This window comes from Penicillium taxi, assembly GCF_028828555.1.
Source record: "Penicillium taxi strain IBT 34144 chromosome Unknown utg000004l_segment0_segment0, whole genome shotgun sequence".
Taxonomy (NCBI): Eukaryota; Fungi; Ascomycota; class Eurotiomycetes; order Eurotiales; family Aspergillaceae; genus Penicillium; species Penicillium taxi.
The window spans coordinates 1,315,695-1,337,521 of record NW_026643206.1 but is presented as its reverse complement, the minus strand read 5'-3'; the positions used below and the strand labels follow the sequence as shown (position 1 = coordinate 1,337,521).

At 44.7% G+C, this 21,827-nt stretch overlaps 9 protein-coding genes across 9 annotated transcripts; 5 read left to right on the top strand and 4 right to left on the bottom strand.

The window, feature by feature from the left end:
- Positions 1-262: 262 nt before the first annotated feature.
- On the top strand, positions 263-2,174 carry N7495_005414 (uncharacterized protein; the record flags this gene model as incomplete). Its single annotated transcript, XM_057208065.1, has 4 exons — positions 263-629; positions 698-1,353; positions 1,412-1,479; positions 1,532-2,174. 4 exons carry the CDS (start codon positions 263-265, stop codon positions 2,172-2,174), a joined length of 1,734 nt encoding a protein of 577 aa, XP_057061839.1.
- Positions 2,175-4,101: 1,927 nt separating this feature from the next.
- On the bottom strand, positions 4,102-5,166 carry N7495_005413 (GILT family protein; the record flags this gene model as incomplete). Its single annotated transcript, XM_057208064.1, has 2 exons — positions 4,102-4,624; positions 4,691-5,166. 2 exons carry the CDS (start codon positions 5,164-5,166, stop codon positions 4,102-4,104), a joined length of 999 nt encoding a protein of 332 aa, XP_057061838.1.
- Positions 5,167-7,713: 2,547 nt separating this feature from the next.
- On the top strand, positions 7,714-9,628 carry N7495_005412 (hexokinase family protein; the record flags this gene model as incomplete). Its single annotated transcript, XM_057208063.1, has 2 exons — positions 7,714-8,342; positions 8,395-9,628. The coding sequence occupies 2 exons, from the start codon at positions 7,714-7,716 to the stop codon at positions 9,626-9,628; spliced, it is 1,863 nt and encodes a 620-aa protein (XP_057061837.1).
- Positions 9,629-10,370: 742 nt separating this feature from the next.
- On the bottom strand, positions 10,371-10,769 carry N7495_005411 (uncharacterized protein; the record flags this gene model as incomplete). The annotated part of the gene is made up of 2 exons (XM_057208062.1): positions 10,371-10,538; positions 10,671-10,769. The coding sequence occupies 2 exons, from the start codon at positions 10,767-10,769 to the stop codon at positions 10,371-10,373; spliced, it is 267 nt and encodes an 88-aa protein (XP_057061836.1).
- Positions 10,770-11,008: 239 nt separating this feature from the next.
- Positions 11,009-11,521, top strand: N7495_005410 (transcription initiation factor IIA subunit gamma; the record flags this gene model as incomplete). The annotated part of the gene is made up of 3 exons (XM_057208061.1): positions 11,009-11,052; positions 11,126-11,273; positions 11,375-11,521. The coding sequence occupies 3 exons, from the start codon at positions 11,009-11,011 to the stop codon at positions 11,519-11,521; spliced, it is 339 nt and encodes a 112-aa protein (XP_057061835.1).
- Positions 11,522-12,106: 585 nt separating this feature from the next.
- On the top strand, positions 12,107-13,309 carry N7495_005409 (uncharacterized protein; the record flags this gene model as incomplete). The annotated part of the gene is made up of 3 exons (XM_057208060.1): positions 12,107-12,263; positions 12,325-12,370; positions 12,430-13,309. 3 exons carry the CDS (start codon positions 12,107-12,109, stop codon positions 13,307-13,309), a joined length of 1,083 nt encoding a protein of 360 aa, XP_057061834.1.
- Positions 13,310-13,412: 103 nt separating this feature from the next.
- On the bottom strand, positions 13,413-13,893 carry N7495_005408 (uncharacterized protein; the record flags this gene model as incomplete). The annotated part of the gene is made up of 2 exons (XM_057208059.1): positions 13,413-13,757; positions 13,816-13,893. The coding sequence occupies 2 exons, from the start codon at positions 13,891-13,893 to the stop codon at positions 13,413-13,415; spliced, it is 423 nt and encodes a 140-aa protein (XP_057061833.1).
- A 211-nt stretch (positions 13,894-14,104) lies between these two features.
- N7495_005407 (uncharacterized protein) lies at positions 14,105-14,461 on the top strand (the record flags this gene model as incomplete). The annotated part of the gene is made up of 2 exons (XM_057208058.1): positions 14,105-14,191; positions 14,285-14,461. The coding sequence occupies 2 exons, from the start codon at positions 14,105-14,107 to the stop codon at positions 14,459-14,461; spliced, it is 264 nt and encodes an 87-aa protein (XP_057061832.1).
- A 1,355-nt stretch (positions 14,462-15,816) lies between these two features.
- N7495_005406 (DUF323 domain protein) lies at positions 15,817-18,574 on the bottom strand (the record flags this gene model as incomplete). Its single annotated transcript, XM_057208057.1, has 7 exons — positions 15,817-15,889; positions 15,945-16,026; positions 16,092-16,315; positions 16,367-17,222; positions 17,276-17,491; positions 17,541-18,220; positions 18,276-18,574. The coding sequence occupies 7 exons, from the start codon at positions 18,572-18,574 to the stop codon at positions 15,817-15,819; spliced, it is 2,430 nt and encodes an 809-aa protein (XP_057061831.1).
- Positions 18,575-21,827: the final 3,253 nt, after the last annotated feature.

Genomic DNA, 21,827 nt, shown 5'->3' with positions numbered 1-21,827 from the left:
CATCAACAACATCATCGCGACAGAATTGGAGATGATAAGAGATAAAGACGATAAGGACCGATCCACCCGAAATGGCCAAGTGACCCACGTGCTTATATTACATAATACATTCGAGTCCTGAAATCTACATGCTACAAGCTCTCAAGTATACTTACGGTATCGTATCATCCCAAAAGAGCTGATTTTGCTCAGATGGAGATCCAAGGATCAATAGACTCACAGTGAGCCTTGAAAATTCTTTCGTGCCGCGATTAAAGCCAAGATGTCAATTCGCCTAACCCCGATCCTTACCCCCTCCGGCTCCGATTCCAGTACCTCGAACTCCCGATATACTCCCGTGTCCAATGGCTCGGATGAAGACATCCATGTACCCAGACCTGAGAAACCACGTGCGGGGTCGCTGAGAGTGCAGACCAATTTCGAGGAAAACACCGTTGAAGCACCTGTTTCGGATATTGAAGACAGAGATGCATACGACTCAGACACGGAGCTGCAAAAAAGGCCTCGGCGGGAGGAATCAGCTCCAAAATTTACACTGGAAGAAGAGAAGGAAGTGGTGAAGATCTTCGATCGGAGACTAATACCATTCCTAGCCCTTCTTTATTTGCTGTCTTTTCTGGATCGCTCCAGTACGTAAACTTTCTTTGTCCTCTACCTGTAGACCTCCTTTGATCTATTTACTTATCTCAGAAATCAGATATTGGTAATGCAAAGATTGCCGGGCTGGAGGAAGACCTCAATCTCTCTTCCTCGCAGTATGAATGGCTACTGACTGCATTCTATGTCACATACATCATCTTTGAATGGATGACGCTGATGTACCGCGTTGTTCCCCCACACATTTACATTTCTCTATGTGTATGCGGATGGGGTCTAGTGGCATCCTTTCAAAGTCTAGCAACCTCCTTCGGAGGCTTGGTTGTCCTCCGTGCCTTGCTCGGGATTACCGAAGCAGCATTCGGTCCGGGAGTCCCCTTCTACTTATCGCTGTTTTATCAGCGTCACGAACTAGCTTTTAGGAACGGGCTTTTCATCTCTGCAGCTCCTTTAGCAACATCATTTGCCAGCAGTCTCGCTTGGCTGATCGTCAAATGTAGCAGCGATGGCCCAATCTCTCCATGGCGGACCCTTTTCTTGGTTGAGGGGTTTCCGAGCGTGGTTGTGGCCGTCTTTGCCTGGTTTCTTATCCCAGACTCCCCCGGTAAAGCCCGATTCCTCACTCGCAGACAGAGAGTGGTGGCTCGTCTGCGGCTCGGAGAGAGCAAGTCAGACTATCAGCATACTAGGGGAGGACGGTTCAACTGGCAGGAAATTTGGAAAATAGCCTCTGATCCGAAGGCATACATCGCAGCTGTAAGTTTGACTCTTCTCATGATATTAGCACATGTCTTACCATATCATTATCATTTAGGCCATGTTCTTCAGTTGCAATGTTGCTTTTAGCTCTATGCCGGTGTTTCTTCCCACCATCATCAAAGAGTGAATGACTTCCAACCCCGTCAAACCAATCCAATGCTGACACTCTTCTCAGTATGGGATATTCTGCCGTCCAGTCACAAGCTCTTTCAGCTCCACCGTACCTTGTCGCATTTATTGTTGTCCTTCTCACAGCATACGCATCAGACCGTAGCCGCTCCCGAAGCCCATACTTGATTGCCCACGCGGTTGTGTCTTCGGTATCATATCTCACAATTGCAGCCACGGGCCACTTTCACGACCGGCTGTCGCCAGAATTACACACATTTATACGGTACATCTGCGTTTACCCCGCAGTATCCGGGTTCTTTTCGGCCATCACACTGATAATCACATGGTCAATGGATAACCGTGTGGAGAAAGAAGGTAAAGGCGCTAGTATCGCCATCCTGAATATTATCGGGCAGTGTGGGCCCTTACTTGGGACGAGACTATATCCCGCATCTGAGGGGCCCTGGTACGTCCGTGGTATGATGACTTGTTCAGTCTTCATGATTGTCGTAGCCATCTTAGCTTTGATTTTGCGGATCCTCCTTCAACGGTCAAACCGGGCAAGCCGTCCTGGTACCACCATGTATAGTGTTGACAATACTGGATCTGCAGATCAAGGCGAAGAGCAGGATGGCCTCATGGGCACTGGCCGTAGGAATGACTTGGAGAATCATTCAGGGGATCAGCGATTCGTGTTTATCATTTGATTTCAAATGAGTGCGTCAGTAGATCTAGAAATCTGGAATCTACGTACAATATTCTCGTAAGCTTAGTTACTGATTGCTTAGATATGAAGGATTTATCAGAATTAAATGAAGAGCAGAACATTTCCCTCTCCCTCTCCTTCTCATGTCGAGACTAAGAAAGCTGAGCCCACGCCATGTGTGCCCTCCTAGTCAATGAGGATATCCAAGATGGTGGGGTCAGAGATCATATATGAACACCTCTGTAGGCTTATAGCCGTGGTTTAAAATAGAGATAAGAAATAAGGAGGAACTGTTAGGTGATAAGTCCAGCGACCCAAGTATGGCAGGAAGTCGACAATGCCAGTGTAGGACTATCAGTCAATGGTATCCACGGACTTCGAAACAGTCCCGAGGCTAGCAACGATAACGTGTATATAGAGTCAATGGACACACCATAAACCGCGTGCGATCAGTCTAATGATGATCAACCCAAAGCCCACTTGCACAGTTCGTGCGAAAAAGAACATTTTGGTGTGTTTGACCCGAAGATGACAATGATAGGTTGGTTTTATTGCATGCTGGCTGTGAAGGGTTATAAGGGCCAGGCCGCCTGTTTATTGACGCAGAACTTCTCGTTGAACAGTTGAAAATCTTCATCCAAAGCTAAGATGAGAGATTCCTCTGTACATGCGCGCCTATTGTTGCTTTGAAGTTAGTTTTTTAAGTAGCTGTCGCTCGTCACTGAGAACAGTGAGCTCCAACGAACCACTACTCAACACCGTAGAAAACCCACCGGGTGTAGTGGATTCTACGATACTGAATATTGCGGTTGTTGTGAAGTCTGCTTTTTCATTGATGAAAGAACTAGCTACTTATAGTATATGGGTGCCCCTCTGCCCTGGACGAATGTTGACATTCGTCCGAGACAGAAGAGACGGTGAAGACGGGATATTACTGTCGCGAATGCACATCGCTCAAGGGTGTCGTTTGCGATGAATGCATATCGTTCAAGGATGCCGTGATATACTAATCTAGTTCCAGATTCACTGTCTTGGCAGAAGCTTTTTCGGCCGAAATACTTTCCGTCTGTTGATGGCCTTGTTTCTCGGCTGTCGCAACAGTAGCTCAATTAACAATGACACCGAAGAATTGCGTTTTACCAGTCACGTCCACGCCAAACATAGGGCCACTTTGCCTCAGGATAGAGTGGCCAATCACATTTTAGCACAAGGCAACAATAGAGATATAGACCGTATATCAAATCCATGATCATCTGAGATAGATGTAGAAGGATGACTATAGAATCACTCCACTTCATCTCTTGCTAACTCCCTATAGTCATCTGTGTCACTAGACAGTAGTTGTAAGTTGAAAAACAACTAGAAGAAAGGTGAAAGGAAGGTGGATAGTGAGTAGGATGCCGAATACCCAGCTAAACTTGGAAGAGAATGAATATATTCTAGTCTGGCTATAGGTCTCTTCATATGGTTTTTATCAAGTTGTTTGAGACGCTACACATATCAAGATATGATCGATATATAGAAGTGAAATAGGCAGTCCATAATGAATGTTGTAGAAGGAAGAAACGGGGAGAGTGGAAGCAGCCTAGACTCCAACCATGTTGATTCTCAGTGGAGCGTGAGAAAGTAAGGGCAACCCTCCCCCTATCTGTAGATATAAGAAGGAACCTTGGAAAGGAAGAGGATTGAAGTAGCCCACTCTATCTTTATATACCCACCTAGGCAAGATTCTGAAGTCATATGCTATTTCACCAGACCTCTGGAATCTGTTGTTACCTATGTCATCCAGATTTATTAAAAAAGATATATGGATAAATAGATACGATTCAATATGTTCGGCGAACGAAATTGGTTAATGAACGTGATAATGGCCAGTCATTATTCTCTTAGACCGGGTATTAAGGTAAAAATCCGTGAGCTTCAATGGCTCAGTTTCTCTCCTTCCAGATTCGATTCACTTCATTAATCAAAACCTGGGGCTTACCACCCTCGCCATTCTGGACACAATCCTTCCACACACCGCCATCACGAACGCACCAGACTTTCTCATCCAGTCGTACAGTGCAGCTGACCTTGACCCCAAGCTCCTGACCACGGATTGCATCCTCTCGCAAGAATGCAATTCCGCTAAGTGGAGGGGCCCCATCTGGCCCATCATCGGGATCATCACTCTGCTGACTAGCACACTTGTTCAGAGCATTGAAATCAATTCCATGCTCCAGTGCACACTGCTGGACAAAATCCCGTTGTGGAATGCGAGAATAGTCATTGATAAGACAGTTTGCAAATCCCAGTGACCGAATGATTGGGGTATGGGGGTATGTTTGAGGCAGAAGTGATTCGTCCTCTGCTGCGGGGAAGGGCAGGTTGGCTGCGCAGAGCATAAGGATGTCACCGATGCACTCTTCCGGGCCGTGTTTGCATTGGATATCGGGAGAGTCTTTGGACGCACTTTTTAAATCAATATGTCAACAGAGCGCTAATAATGAGAGTTTTAAAAAAAAGGAATAGACCCACGTTGCGATGAAAGAAAGTCGGAAGTCAACCTTGTCACTAATTTGCTCCATGGCTGGTAGAATAAGTTCTTGAAGGCATTCTTGAGCGTCTGGGCATTTGCTCATAATGTGTGCCTCAAGGGGAATCTTAGACAGTGCAACGGGTGCAGGAGATGCACTAGGACCCGGGTGGTGAATGGATAGAAGTTGTTGCACTTCAAGGTTTTTGTCATTTTGCGGGTAGGTCTGAATGGTTGAGTCTAAGCTCAAGCCAGAGACAATAGAAATACCATGATGAGATGGATGTGCAGTGCAAGAGTCACAAGTTGTAGGTGGATTTCTTAGAATGCGAAGCACATAAAACGAGCCAAGACAAAAGCAGATAAGGATTAGGAGGCGTCTGAAGGAAATAACTTGACAAGAGCGCTGTCGAGATAAGGGCTTGTTGAATCTGACATCCTCAAGGACATCAGATCTGTGAACAGGGAGCTTCTCCATGATGCCTGGGTAAAAGGTGTGCTGACGTCGACGTTAATGAGATGTAGTTAGTGGATCATATTTACGTAAGAATCTAGATAATCTGACTACGGTCTTCTTTATAGACTAAGAGTGCAATTTCACCGCTCAAATTCTGCCATCGACAACAAGGCTGTCCCTAGGGATATACGAGATGAGAGATTCGTATGATCTGTAAATTTCAGATCAGTGAACTTTCCTAGACTATCCACGGGCATCATTGGTTAGGTTTCTTCCTACCAAGGACTAATGGACTATTGGCTGAACCACCACAACCCTATCGGCCGAATCCAAAGTATCATCAGTTGACAGATCTTGACAGAAGAATGGACAAAATTCAGCTGTCTAGGGGGTAAATTTTTTAATTGTAAAAGCAGAATGTGTGCAGATACAGGTACATCAACAGCCCCGTTACACCATCTACTAAGTCCCCATTTAGTATACCGGTATATGCGTAGATAACGAGGATGTTTACAAGGTTGAACTTAGGAATTGATTCTCGATGAGATCTGTCCTGATGGAATGAAAAAAAAATATATATATAATCAATTGAATGTGATTTCTAAACAAAGGAGAACTCAAATGCTTAATTCAGTCGAGGAGTATAGAATCAGATGCCCATGGTGATACCCGTCAAACGATCCATATGGACTGAAACAAAGCTGAGAGCACGATCTACGATAGATCTTCGGGAATTTGACTTGATATAGCCAAGCGCCTGTTGAGGTTAGACCATACCAAGATAGAGACGAATACGAACAAAAAGGATGACTAGGCTCATCATAAACCTTGGAGATCCTGCATAGGGATACTACTCGCGATATCCTATCAGGACAAGGCTATAAAACCGGGCTGTGTTGGCCGTTTAGCGGGCATGCGCGGAAGCTACCTAGGTATAGAGTGACTCATTATCCAAATTGAGCTTCTATTCACTTTCGAGATACACATACTAAGCCCTATTAGGAGTATGTAATGCTATCGGGGTATTCAATTGACTATCTGCAAGAAGAAAGATATTCTCACGGGGCGTATACTAATATCACCATCTTTCAATAGGCATTTAAACGCTCATGAAGTGCGTGCTCCGATCTCGGAGCCTTACAGGGCGTAAACCAATGCCGGGTTTTCCATTTTTTAAGATTTCAATGGTAATTGAATCAGCCCTGGACCAGAGTTGATGAACGGAGACTTTTTTTGAATATGATTTCAAGAATAGATGACTTGAAGATCTGTTGCAGCCAGTATAGCTTCATATTGATGATACTGATCCGTACCGCCCCATATTTGAAACATACGCCGTACACAGAGTCTATTGAATTCAGAATCTGACATTTCAAGGCGATTGAGGCCTAAGCGCCAGAACCCACTACTATGTATTTAGCTCCGAGCCGACCATTGTGCGAAAATCAAAAATTCCAGCGAATGACAACTACTGTGAGAATGATAAATTAGCACGTTTTTATTATTGATACCCCACTATATTGTCGCATGGCTCCGGTTCGTTCGTTTCGTTCGTATAGAAAAGCCAAGGGATCATATCGATTTCAATAATAAGGTCAGATGGTTTATGGTTACATAGTTATAGAGAGGGGTTGTATAAGAATGGAACACCTCCGAGTCCAAGAAGACTGTAGTCCTTCAAGATACAATATATTATGGAAGTTCTGGGGATTTTCCGGGAGAAGAATAGCGTCGTATTGTCTCGTGCCCAGGTGTCCTCCGATGGTCGCATCTCTTTTCTTATATAGTAGGTCTTTTCTATTCTTCTATTCTTCTTGATATTCTTCCTTATTTTTCTGATACAGTTATTAATGACTCCATAATCTCCACTTTTCGTATGTTTCTAAACAATACGAACCATAACATCTCTACGAGCCTAGAGCGATGTTTTCTCATAGTCAAAACTAACCTAGTTCCTTAATCAGCATAGCCGCATACCTCCCCCTTCAGAACCGATCTCCATATATCGAGCATCCCCTGACCCTGGTAGATCTCTGGCCTTAAGAGAGATAAACAAAAACAAAACAAAACACAAAAAACAAAAAACAAAGAAAAGGAAAAAGAAAAAAGAAAAAAAGAAAAAAAGAAAAAGGAAAGAAAAATATCCCTTCACTTTTTCTTCTTCACCCTTTCTTCCCTTCACGTTCAAGAGTTCTTAGGGTATGTATTATTATTATGCAGACCGCCAACTGGAAGATGATTCCATGATGCTCCCTTCCCTTTTCCGTTTCCCCCGCAGTATCCTAGCTCCCTTACACCCTGCAGACCACGTCACTTAAAAAAGTTGACCCTAAAGGACCAACACCCTTTATTACACTCACTAATCTCCTTATCTTTAGACCATAGTCCCATGCCCGTGTCCCTTTCTGCCGTACCTGCTTCTTATTACTACCCGACGTCATTAAGAACGCGGGTGACAGAAAGGTACATATCTGCCCTCTCAACTGAATAAACCACTATTCTACCCCGGTCTCACGTCTTTTTCTATCTCATTTGTATCCATTTCAACGCGACAAAAACTTCCCCATAATGGCTTCAGTCAAGTCAATATCGTCTGAAAAAGACGAAGACCGTGACATTTTGAATGATGATCTAATTGAGGAAGAGGAGCAGGAGGATGTTAGCTCGGAGTTGAACTGCTCCCAAAGAGAATATCTTGAGTATAATCAACGACTAGATGGGTTTCTAGAGCCCCTGTGTTTGGATGAGGGGGTGCTGTACACATTGGCGCGCCGGTTCTCCAGCACATACCACCACTTGGCCCTTACTTCGGATCAGCAGTTTTTACCCACACCAGTGACTCAACTCCCCACAGGTCAGGAGACAGGTCGCTATCTAGCCATTGATGTTGGTGGAAGTAATTTGCGCGTGGCATTTATTGAGCTACTGGGTGAGCTGGACTCTGATGTTCCTTCTACAGATGCCTTAGACAGGTCACGCGACACTATTCGCAAGGCCCAACGTCAACGTGTGAAGCGGACTTTGGAGCGAGCATGGCCGATCCAAGAACATTTGAAAAAGGACAAGGCTGAGGATCTGTTTGCATGGATCGGCGACTGCATTGCAGAGGTGGTGGCAGAAAGTCTAACGTCGGACGCTACCAAGAAAGACATTCCCCCAGAACTAGATATGGGAATTACATTCAGTTTTCCCATTATGTCAGTATTGATTCACTAGAGGTATATGTTCCAAATGCTAATTCTTCTCCAGGCAAGAATCTTTGGCAGAAGCTACATTGATGCCCATGGGCAAGGGATTTGCCATAACATCAAATCTCGATCTTCGTAACATCCTGTTGCATGGCTACGAGAAACACACAAGAAGACCCGATGACGAAGATGAGCCTACCACCAAGCGCCGGAAACTATTTGCTCTACCCAAATTGAAGATACAGGCTATCACGAACGACGCTGTTGCAACACTGGCTTCGCTTGCCTATTCCGTCAAGTCATTACCGAACAGCCGAGTCGCCATGGGAATTATCGTTGGAACGGGATGTAACGCGACAATACCGATGAAACTGACCGATCTCCATGAATCTAAGGCTAAAAGTGTCAACTCAATGGACCCCGGGGCTGTAGAAACCATTGTCAACACTGAGTGGACCATCTCAGGGGCTGCGCCACCACTTAGCGAACTCAACATTATCACCATATGGGACGTCGAGCTAGATAGAGCATGTGCACGACCAGGTTTCCAACCATTTGAATACATGATTGGAGGACGATACATCGGCGAACTGATCCGTCTCATTCTGTACGACTACCTCACCAAAATTTCAGGACTATCCAAGAGGACTCTCCCTGCAAACATCATCCAAGAATACGCCCTGACTACCACCTACATCTCGGACAATGTGGCACGAGCCCGATCAGACCAAGACCTTGCAGAAGATCTGAACCAATCTCTTCGGTCACCAGAGAGCAGTGACTGGCAATGGGATGCGCGTACAGCTGGTGCATTCCGCAGAATCGCACGGACAGTACAAAGGCGATCGGCTGGACTGATTGCTGCAGCTGTAATAGGTCTACTAGCTTGTTGCCATGAGATTGAGCTGAAGGAAGACAGCAAAAGTACCACACCCGAAAATGCAACTTCGCCGCAAAGTAACGGTGAAACCCCTGTCGAAAGTGCAACGGCAGCAGTCCCAGCCGCAGCGTCTCTATTAGCCCCAAGTGGGAACAACTTCCGTGGTCTTGTTGTCCCTGTTCTGCAGCCAAGCCCGGAGGACTGGCAATCTGGTCCCGAGGAGCTGGTCGTTGCTTACACGGGGGGTATCATTCAACATTACCCCCAATTCAAGGAGATGTGTCAACAACACATCGACCGCCTGATCATGCGCACTGGTCCACAAAGAGGAGGAAAGTCGGTTTTCTTACGAGAGGCCTCAGATGGTGGTGTTATTGGAGCAGGCGTTTTGGTCGGCATGGTTGTTAACAAGTAGAAAATTCACCTTACGTTATCAAGCAGATTGGGAGGTTTTGGACGGAGTTCTTTCACAAGAAAAGATTTGGATCGGAGTCATTTCTTAAGGGCACTTTTCTTTTGTTATTCTCTCATCGACCACATAGAAATGGATATGAGAGGCTTAACACTATGATATGAATGTTAAATTTTTATGTACAGTAAGACCCTACATTCCTAGGTGACCTTGAAGCTTCATTCTGGGTGTAGTTAATATCCATGAATGTGTACTTTGATCCCTCAATATCGCTCAATTTATCTATCCCTATCCATGTCTCCATTTAGCTGCATAGGTCCAATCAAGATCAGCATATCACTCACTCAGTATTGCGTGATTTACATCCATTGCGACGGTGACATAGCTCATCAAGTCATAGATGTATGCTATCGTCAATAAAACCTCAAACGGAAAAGTAACCAATCAGCACAATCTTCCGAGCGTTTCAAATCATAGCGCTAAAGCTAAGCCGGTTGCGTGGCTCCATCTATGCAGCGTAATCAGAGCCAGGTCACTTGTTTCACTTGTTGCATTAGCCTAGCTTGACCTTAATGTTCCTGTACTTCTAAAATTGGAAGTACCTCCGAATGACCAACTCTTGGACATACTTGTATCAGAAAGCAAGAGCTCATCAAGGTTGATAGAGTCTTCCATCTCCCTCGCTTTGTTGTATCCATACGTAGTCCGATCCATGTTGAAATGGTATAGATTACTACCTTTCAATTCATATCACTCGGAACATATTCTCTCGTACGCCTCGTTTCATGGTATTTGGCTTTCCGTCTTCATATTGTATTCCTGCAGCTCCACCATTCCCAGATATCTGTTCAAGTCGTTCCCGCAGCTCGGCATCAGCTTCCGCGACGGTTTTGGTCTTCTTGGGGCTCAAAAGCTTTTTGCTGGGGTTGTTGAAACAATTCTTGGTGGGCACTGTGGCTATTTTGGCTGCTTCGACTGTATATAGTAAGTTAGGCTCTGAGTATATATCGTCAATGCTTTCTTATTGTTAATCGGTACAGCTTACCCTTTGAGGCCGATAACCGGAGTGAGGCTGAAGATAAGAATCGTACAAGAAGCGGCCTGGATTGACCAAGACCTCTTTGACATCTGAGAATGTATGCATGCATTATTGAACCTCGGTTGCAGAGTCGTGGATTGCAGACTGAGCAAAATCTAAGGGTGATTGAAAGCTGTTTTGAAAGTTGATCGTAACTTGACGTATTGCGCGATAACTAAGAAACGGGTAATGTCAGGTGACCTCACGTGTTCCCCGCGATCAACCCTCAGCAAGGCAGTTACCATCTACATCTCACTTAGTAGATTGAAATAGCCACAAAAGCTTTAATTTAGGCCATCGCGAATATGGCTGCTCAACCTGCTTACTATGAACTCTACCGTGGGAGCAGGTATGAAGGCCTATCCTCTGAAAATATGATGAGGACATGAGGACTGACATTTAGCTGAATTGTATCTGAATAGTCTAGGTCTTTCTTTGACCGATACCCTGGATGACCTCATCAACGAAGGTCGCATTGAGCCTCAGCTCGCGATGAAAATCCTCTCAACATATGACCGTGTGGTCACAGAGGTCTTGGCCGATAAAGTTCGAACCCGCTTGACGTTCAAGGTACACCACCATACATTTCTGGAGAAGTAGCACGCGAATGCGTATTATGTGCTACTCATTTTTATAAGCAATACTGACCTCTTCTTTTCATCCACTTACAGGGCCACCTCGACACCTACCGATTTTGCGACGATGTGTGGACCTTCTTGATCAAGGATGTGTCATTCAAACTGGACAATCAAACCACAGTCACCGCAGACAAAGTCAAGATCGTGAGCTGCAACAGCAAGCGGCCTGGTGAGGTCTAGATTTGCATTTTCGGTCTATGCCACCCACTGTTATTTCTCGCAAGGGTCGGGGTTGGTTTCGAGACGTTATCCTGGCAAGCCCTAGTTTTTTTTTGGAACACTTCATCATTGGCGTTAAGTATGCCCTTACATTTTTTAGTCACTTCGTTTTCCCATATTCTTTTTCCATATTCTTTTTCCATATTCTTTACCAGATACTTAATAAAGATTGAGGTTTATATGTGTCAATACCACCAGACCAAAGTGGGGCACAGGACCAATGAGAATGGTTACGATGCTGTTGATCCAGCGACATGAAGTGAATCTAGTGAGTTTTATCTATTTAGTTACAACGAGGACAAGATTGAATAACACACCTCTTACAACTCGCAACGATACATTTACAAAGCAGATGCATATGCAACAGTAAGACTAGTCAAACCGTCGTTCCGACAATATGCCATCAGATTAATTCAGCTTTACGTAGTTCAGCCTGTAATCCACTAACACGGCAAGTTACCTCATCTCTTATCGTTCGGCCGAATTTCTCTCTGCATTCCCCACCAACAATTTCCATCGCGCTCGCAACCTCGGTACTGGGACATCATGCCTCGAAACTTACCTTGGCTACTAGACGAGAACGAAAATACGCGCGTCAAAAACTCGATCACGCCTCGAAAGCGCGTCAAGCGAGAGCAGGACCAAGATGCTACGCCCAAACAGCAACCAATATCGCCAGACAAGAAGGACTTTTTCCCTTCCTGTATGAAATTTCATGTCTCCAGAGCTTCCAATATAAGCTAATCAAAGCTTGTGTCACATAGCCCAAACCCCACCCACATCCCCGGCACGGCCATGTCCTACTGAAGAGTACGTCCGAAGCCATTGAGCTGCAAAACACGCAAAGTTGCTAACAGCAGGCTCTTCAGATTTCTGATCCAGGGCCTCGACAAAGATGATGGCTGGGTGATGGTTGAAGACGAATTTTACACCATCGCACAGTCGTTTACTCGGCATTTACATTATGCAGAGTATGTGAAACGAAAGAAGGAAGCTAAGGCCAAAGCGGCGGAGGGAACAGGAGAAGTTGAACGGCCGACAGATGGAAGAACATCGGTTTCAAAGGATCAGGAGATGAGGAAGAAAGCCCTTACCGCGCGTCAAAAAGCTGGGCTGAACCAGATGGATGCCCAATCGGATGACAACAACGATTATGGCGCGGACGGCGACGAAGAGGACGATGACGATAATATATGGGCTGGCACCCATCTTCACGGGCTGATGACAAGCCCGCGGAGAGTGCGGTCCCTTGCTGGCGCTCATGTAGTCAAGTCTAATACCAGAGCTGCTGCTGGTTTTAGACAGACAACAGGCTCGCAAGCGAATTCTTCGAGCTCAGCACGAAGGATAATCATTCATACATCGCCTTCTCGTCCATTGAGGTCAGTGCAATCTCGGATGGTGGTTCTTGACGAAGAAACGGCGTCTGAAGACGATGACCTCGATGGACCGAGTCAGTCAACTCCAGTTCCAGCTAGATACGTGGGGAATGCACATCAAACAGGAGCTAAAAGGAGCCCACGGACTGTTGAACGCGCCCAAAAATCTGAATCGTCTACAAGCAGGCAGGTAGTAACACCGACCCGAGCGAGCCAAAAACCGCCACCGAAGTTCAAGTCAAAAGTTCAAATGCTATTTGATGATCTTGACGACTATGATGGGCTTCCAGAGCCGTCGACTTCTAAATCACCTGTTACTGAAAAAAAGTCAAAATCCCGCTTCAATGCAGTCCCAACCTTCCTGGGTTGAAACTCATCCTTCTGAAACCCCCAACCATTAGAAACTTGTATAACAAGTGACCCTTTCAAGCTCTCCTCCTTTTCATCAATTCCTTGACACGAAATCCCTCTCATCATTGTTTTTTATTGTTGTCTTCCTTCACTGGAGCAGATTTGGTAAATCTCAACAATCGTGGCACCTTGATGCGCATTCGACGGCGTGACTCTCCTGCTTGTTGCTTTTCCTCCGAATGAGGCTCTGGCTTCTTTTCTTCATCGGTGGCTAACGCACCTCCATCTCGATCACCACTCCCGTCTTTGTCTCCACTATTGTTTCGTGGCTGCTCTGGGGCCTCAATGTTCTGTGATTGCTTTGTCAGAATTGGCGGCTCCGCTATGGCCTGGCTGGGCGATACGACTGACTCGGCATCCGAGAAACATGCGGGTAGTTCCTCCTTTCGGAAATCTGTCGGGTGACCCTGAATTTGTCAGTCAACAGTTGGACGCAAGTTTTGAACATCTTCTGCGCCAACTCACAATTTCGATCGGCCTTTGGTCATCTTGGCGCTTGAATGGTGCTTTGATGCATCGGAATATTTGTCGAAAGCAGTCCATTTTCAGAAATTCGCGTTGGCTGATGAGCTTGATGCAGGGAATCCTGCGGTTTTATGAAGATAGTGTTGGTGGCTTTGTTATACGATCTCTATCAACGCCCGAGTCGTATATGGTAATGAAGGCAATAGGCAATGTATGTGGCTGAAACCTGAAATGCTAAACAACGAGGGACGATAGGCGAAATGAAAGACTGGCGATGGTATCTGCCGAAATGCAAAGGAAACAAATGTCGCAAACACTTTATGCCATTGGTGCGTTGGTCGAAAATGAAGAGCGGTCCACAAAAATTGGGCCTGGGGTACATATAGAGAAAGATAAAAAAAAAAAAAAAAAAAAACCGCCCCGTCGATCCAAGGTCCAGATGTATGCAGTATGCACATCCATACTGAAGACCCACACCCACTGTCCTATGCAGGTTGAGCTGGGCGACAACCGATCCTGTGGCATGGAAACTAGTACCATCCAAGTGACAGGCTCGGCAGATTTCACCTGTGGAATCCCTTTGTTCCAGTCTGTGACACATTCCAACCAAACAGCCGGTGCTCCCTCGCGGCACTACGGCACATAGCGGACTCGATCGAGAAGTTCTGCTCTAGGGCGGGCTCCAGGCCCCTGAATCTGCAGAGTCATTATCCTCAATTTGCAGTGCAGTATACATATGTTGAGCCTGTCAGCGCATCTGTCTAATTCCTATACTGGGCCCAGTTTTGAGTATTCGGAATTATGCGACTATGCGTTGGCATTACATGAATACACAACAAGGTCCCTATGACCTGCAGGCTGCAGGGAAGGAAAATGCGTCGAGAAACCCGTGCATAAGAGGCACTCGACAATCAGTGGGAAGAGTGGAGCGACATGGCCCAAAGTAGGCAAAAGGGAGACAGGTATGATACCCTCGTGTCCTATGAACTTCATACTTCATTCCTGACAAGTCTTTTCGAAACAAGGGAACGTCAAAATTTCCTCGTTTGGACCGTTTTTGGCTGCATAACATTTCAATAGTGGCAATGATGATAATGCGCCGTTTGCGGGTAAAGAAGGAAAAAGTAAATGTTGGTATTGGTACAAAGTACTTACAGGCTAGGAACTTCGTCTACTTTTGTAACGACGATGAAACGGCTTCCTACGCTTGAAACGATAGAGTACCACGATATTTCCAGTCGTACCAGACTCCTGGTAATCTTGGAATCGCCCAGAAATCAAGGGCCGAGAGGCTCCTCTGGAACGCAATAGCAATCTCACCCTAGATCTTGCATTGCTCATCGCCCTGGACCGCGTCGATCAATCGCAAATCTACCGCTGACAGGGGTGATTTTGATTGGCAAATGGTCAGCTATGTACTGTATCTTCACCTTCGCGTGTTGAGGATGACAGGACGGCTTGGTGGCATTTTTCATACTCCAATAAATTGGATAAAATTTGATCACGTCCTTGCTTTGAGATATTTCATCGTAATTATCTGATAAGCTAGCTTATATCAAATAAGATCATCTCGAGGTGATAAGAACAATTGGTGAATTGTTATCAAGCTAAGTAGGTATAAATAACGTCTCGTCTGCGAAGAACATCAACACTATCAAGATAGATGGATGCTTTGAATCGAAGACGTAAATTACTAACTTTGTTAGTCGTGTCCGTTTGAATGATTCGTTGTATCTTTTTTTTTTCTTTTTTTTTTAATTCGGTGCCCCTTGCGTCAGAAGCAATGTTGACAAACGCCTCACAAAGATTTCCGATCCTGCGGTCCGGTACGACTGCCAGGTAGCCCTAGACTAGCCGGGTTTAAATGCCTAGTTCCTGGACAGGAATACTATACTACTGTGTACTTCTATCTGATAAGTAAGGACGTGTGAAGCAAGAGGGGAGAGTCAAGTTGGCCCATTCCATTTTGTCGATCTAAAACTATTGTTTCGATATGAATAACTATTCATTCAAGTCCCGTACAAGGCGTGCTCCTGCCCAGGCATACAAGTAGTTGTGTTGATACCAATTGACACTTATTGAAGTTAGTAATGATCAATTGAACTCTTCCAAAAAGGGTTTATCCTTACAATGTTGTCCGTCCGGCGATTCGGGGGAGCGTTGCCCATGACCCACCCTGGATGATGTTATGCTTTCCGTCGAAAAAGTCTGCTGCAGATGATAGTTAGTATGGATCAAAGTATAATGGCACAGTCACTCTGAGCAACGTCGCATACATGTATAACCTGGATAGACCTCCATGGCCTCAAAACCTTCATGCGGCATCAATGGAGTGCTAGTCCATTCCCAAACGCCGCCGAAATCACCTTGACCAGCCAACTTGTCACCATTAGGCGTGACTGGAGTAGGATGCCAGTGTTTAAAGCCGACGTTGCATCCTTGGATATCGCGGAATACAGGACCTGTCTTCACTTCATTCGGAGCCCCATGAATTCCATCGCTAGAACTCGGATTAGTTGAATCCAATCTTCCAATAGATCTACCAACATACCTTTGAGATGACTCATTTCGAAGCTGATCGGCATATAGATATATACTCCGGACCTCTTCAAATGAGGGAATGCGGCATCCTACCCACTTTGCATAGCTTGCCAATTCGTCGTAGGAGGCCATTAACGGCCAATCCTGCGCGAATGCAAGAGCAACGGATCCAAAGACAGTCCGCACAGCAAATTTGTCTTTATAGCCTTCATCAATCCCTCCTGTGGCGATCGGATAACTCTGATCCGAAGAGATGTCGACCCAAGAGGTTGGCAGTATATGAATATTATTAGCCTGCAAGTATTTGGCGTATTCTCCATTCGTGATTGGCCGAGCTTGAGCTTCAAATGAATGAACTGTGATCTCTCGCTGCGGCTTTTCATTGTCCCACCCAAAGGAATCCTTGGGTATGACTCGTTGATTAGAGTCATTCAACCCGATAGAAAATGTTTGTTTCGGAATACAGAACCATTGATTTGGTTTATTATTTGTCTTCGCTTCCTCCGCCATGTTCGCAAAGTCTGGAGACTTGACACCAACAGGAGGTAAGACCTTATTACTCTGAAGAAGCGCGTAGAGGAATGTCTCTAGGTGCATAGCCTCATGCTCATAGCCGATAAAGAGCGCCTCGCCCAAAATCCGATCATTTAATAGATTTTTGTCACTAAGAAGTGACCGAACTCTGCTACGCACTCGCTCTTGATAGTTGATAATTTCCCTGAAATGAGGCCATTTCTTGGGAATATCACTATGAGCATGGCATACTTCAGGATTTTCAACATCGGGATCAATGCCACGCTCAAATATTTGTCGGTAATTCTTGGGATCAGTCGGGTGTCCCCGCACTGCCCGAGTGATATGAATATCTGAATATCAACGTTAGAACTGGATTGGTCTTCCCAAACATCTGTAGACAAACCGAGAAACGTAGGAATGTGGCCCAAATAGAAGATCAATTCGTTGCGAAGTTTGATCGGCTTCGAAAGAAGTTCTTCATGAGAGATCATGGATTTTGTCACAAGATCCCATGCAGTCCAAAGTACCTGGAAATCCTTCAGACTTGGAACTGAGTGAGACGCATAGTGTGAAGGGTTTGTTGATATTTCAAGAGCTGCAGGTGACAGTAGATGAATATCTAAATCTTTGTTAGTATATAATTCGGTCCTTGGTTATTCAAATCATACGATAGTTATCATCTGAGTTCCCAAATTCAACCTGGAGGATCAGTTCTGCGTTGCGGAATAATTCATCCCGATCCTCACGACCGTATTTCACTGCTCCCTCAAAAACCAGTTTTTCGCCTCTTGGAATAATTATGTCGTTTATTTTCACGTCAACCTTCGGTGAATAGGCTGCTTGATGCAGGCCGTCCTGGATGTTGTATCCAGTTACAATGTCCCATTCATCGGACTTGAAAGCCTCAAAGCCAAGAACAGCATTAGCATGCTGCAGCCCGTTCTCATAAAACCGTCGAGTGACGTGTTGAGAGTCATTGTAAGCCTTGTGAACCTTCTCAGGATCCTTACAAGCGTCTAAGCCAACCAAGAGGTAGTCTGTTGGATTCAAAACCTTGGAAAATCTGCCAAGGAATTCTGCAGCTCCAGACCGAGTGAAATTGCCCATAGAAGACCCCATTGTCAGAACAACTGTAGGTCTTTTGCGGTTTTCCGGCTTCTCCAACCAAGTCAGGGCATCGTCGTAGGTGCCATGAAGACCGTGGAATTCGACGTATGAGAAGCTTTCTGGTGAGATTTCCGAAAAGGTTCGCTGTAGCTCGACCAAGGACAGGTCCAGGGCGTAGTAATCTACGCGTTTCTCGGTTCTTTCACATTCCCTGAGTAGAATTTCAATCTTGCGCAAGTTTCTCAAAAGATGTTAGAGCTAAGAACAAAGATATTTGTAATTGAAAGATGACATACCCGCTACCAAGCTCCACCAATTGGGCATTCTCTGGTAACCATTCCACGATTTTCTTTGCGTGCGTTGTTAAGACTTCAATCTCAGCGTTTGTTAGATAATATTCGTCCAGATAGGTTATCCTTTCAAACAATTTGAGACCATTGGCATCATAGAGGAGAAGGGTGGGAAATGAGCGTTGTTTTCCGTCAGATGGGTCGATGCTGTGGTAAATCTCGTTGACAAGAGAGAAGTCTAGGTCATCTTGATGTATGTTGACAATATCAACAGCGCCGACATTTCTCAAAGCCGTTGGAGACATTTTGTTGCTAGGAGTATATTGTGATAGTATGCAGAAATGGAATAATAGAGGAAAAGAGAAATGAGCTTGGTCTGAAGGGATCACAGTATTTATGTAGCGGAGATCGACGGATCGACGGAGCTTCGTTGAGGCGTGGATGTTCGAACCTGACGACTATCGAGAAGGAAAGGAAGCACAAGTAAGTAACCTTGGAGGGTTCAAGGCTGAAGATTTTGTGTCCATGATTATTAATTGACTAGACAAAGCAAAATGGAAAGGTGGATTAACTCGTGTTCAAGGTATTGGCCATAGACCGGTTTTAGTCTTGACTCTTGAGTAACAATATGTTTGCATCCATGAACCCCGCAGGTCTAGATCGACCATTAACCAATAGTATATAGTATATCTAGAAGATCTCACAGTCTGACGTCGGTTAGGTCACGTTTCATGTTTGATTCTGTTTGCATCGACGAGTTTTACGTATGCGGGCATATGAGGTCATAGCAATGTTTGAGCTGTTTAGCCTGTTTAGCCTGTTTGTTATGTTTAGCCTGTTAGCTCCGATTCATATTAATGGCTTCAATATTCGCTAACATCTACACCATATGTCGTATGTAGTGCCTAGATTCAATTTCCAGCCCGGAGTCGTATGATATTACAGACTTGCAGGCCAATTCTGCTAGCGAAAACCTTAGAATAACAAACTGGGTCATAGGTTTAGAATATTGAGCCATTTTGTAGAGATATTCAAAGATGCCTAGTTTTTATCCCCGTCGGATTCCCCGAGGCCGTACAGTGATGCCCAGTTACCCACCTGGGCAGTACTAGGTGTACCACTGGTCCGCTAGGAGTCTACGACCCTCCATGGTATGCTACTGTGATTTCAAAATGCTCTAAAGTCGTGATGTAGCGGGTCGATACCCAATGAAATGCCCAGTCTCAGGAGAGACTGCGCTCCTGGCATCTGTGCGGAGCCGGACGAGCCATAAGAGCATCTGGTCCCCAGGACCCCTTTCCCTTCCTTAGTTAATTCTTCTTGTTTATCAATCGGATCTTTACAGTGTAGAAATTCCTGCATTAATCCCGTAACACGTGAAGCTTAGCTACGTTATGTTGTAGCTGGATAGGCATCTACTTACATAGGCAACCTGCATAGATACTCGGGGCCACAAGTACTTGCGATGCAACCTTAGACCTCAGAAGTCACAAAAATTAAAAAGTGTTTATGTCTATGCAAGCAATCTTTTCCCAAGATCACATCCTTGGTAGCAACATGAGTCATGCCAGTAGCATACCTAATTAGTGATACACATGATGAATACTGACACTCATTACAGGTAAATAGCCTTGGAAATTTCCAAATCATAAAATCAATATTCTACTCATTTGACTTCAAAGAGAAAGTAATATACCTACATTCGAGCTCTTCCTCGTGAAATTACACTTTTTGCTTCAGACTTATTTAAGCGAAATTTGACTATGGTTTAGCTACTCCAGAATTATCCCATTCAAGTACAATGGACTGACTATTGACGAATGAGGGTATTTCGGACCTCAAACTGAAGAGGGGGTGAAACGATTAGTAGTCTACAAAATTCCAATTAATATTGGAAACTGAATAAGGAGGTTATAAGTAGGTTCATTTCAATTTGCTATTAAATTTCCCGTCCTACAATCACTAATCCTCGTATTCCAAGGTTCTAAATTCTCTTAAAAGTGTTCTATGTAAGGCTGATCGATTCAAATAAATTGTGGTGATCTACATGGGAATTATGAGTGAAAAATGTTGAAATAACGGTAAGTGTAAGGACCCTTTGATCTTTCTATACTAAGGTACAGTCCATGAATAATATTAGCGCAAAACTACCTCTGTAGTCTTAGAACCTGAGAGTTGACCTACTTGTACTCCATGTCTGCTTCCTACCTGGATAACATACCTATATGATTGGCCCTAAGAAATTGGCGAACGTGCCCAGCCCCTCTCAATAAGGGCGCAATCAACTCCTGTTGTCAGAAATGGGAAACACACTCCATTAACTCTCTTTTTCAATTAGATCGAAACTTTGTGATGATCCCACCTATCAGATTCTAGATCTAGTAAATAGTAAGGAATGGATCAGAGCTTATTTTTCTCTTTTCATATGTAGTAGCCCTATTTTAGGCGGGGGCGGGAGACACCCGCCCACTCATGGACACCATCTCCTCGGGTGTGAAAAGTCTCTTCGTATATTTTACTATGTAGTATATCAATTAACGAACTGAAACCTCCAAAGGTGAAGATATCAGAGCTTTATCATCAAATTTAGCCTCCATGGACTGTCGTTCCTTGATATTTAAATCTGTCGAGAAAATTTGAAGCCCCTGCAGTTATTTAATTTCAAGGTTTCCTGTGGCAATACTTCGGTAAATTCTAGTATGAAACTACGCTTCGAAGATTGATTGGGCGAATGCGTATCTGCCAATTTTCTGAGGCCAATTTTATCTCAACTCTCGCTATTTTATGCCGAGGCCTTCTTCCGCTTCCTCTACCTCTACCTCTTTTTGACTTCAGTCATATCCGCTCTTCCGACATGGCGTCTTTAGCTGCCATAGATCTTCAGCCAATAGTCCAGAACCTTATTCCCAATGCCAAATAGGTCAGTGCTTGCTGTTACCATAGGGCCGAGGAAACTCAAAATTTAGGGACACTTGTGGATACCTCGGGATACTGACCATTTTCAAACACCTTCAATCTCTCGGGCTTTGAAGCTTTTTGGAATATCCAAGAAAAGAGCCCTGAAGACTAGTACGGCCATGAAATGAGTGGTACACCTAGGCATACATCAAGGCTTAAAAAGGGTTTCATACCTAGGTACTAGGTAGTACTTACCAGGTCTCTGACAATCTTCCAAGGCGGGATGAGAGAGACCAATGTGGAGCTCACTCAGCTGAGTCAGTTCACTTTGAAGTTATAGTTTGTCTTTTAGATAATCATGCATTGTTTCCAAGGTTCTTTGACAGTACTGGTTGTTTGTTTTCTTACTTTGTCCGTCTGTGGGCTATTCTGCGAACCTTCCAAGGTTGGAAGGGTAGATGGTGGGCACCGGGCTTGCACACGTCTCCATCCATCTATATTCAGACTATTTCTCGCTTAGAATTTTGCCTCTTGAGATCATATTTTTGAGATTTTTGATTTCCGACTTCTGGTTCCGCTTGGCATGTTTTTTTTATATTTTTTGCCAAGTGGCAAAACCAATAGTGGCAAGTGTAAGGAGGAAGTTATTTCCGACCTCAA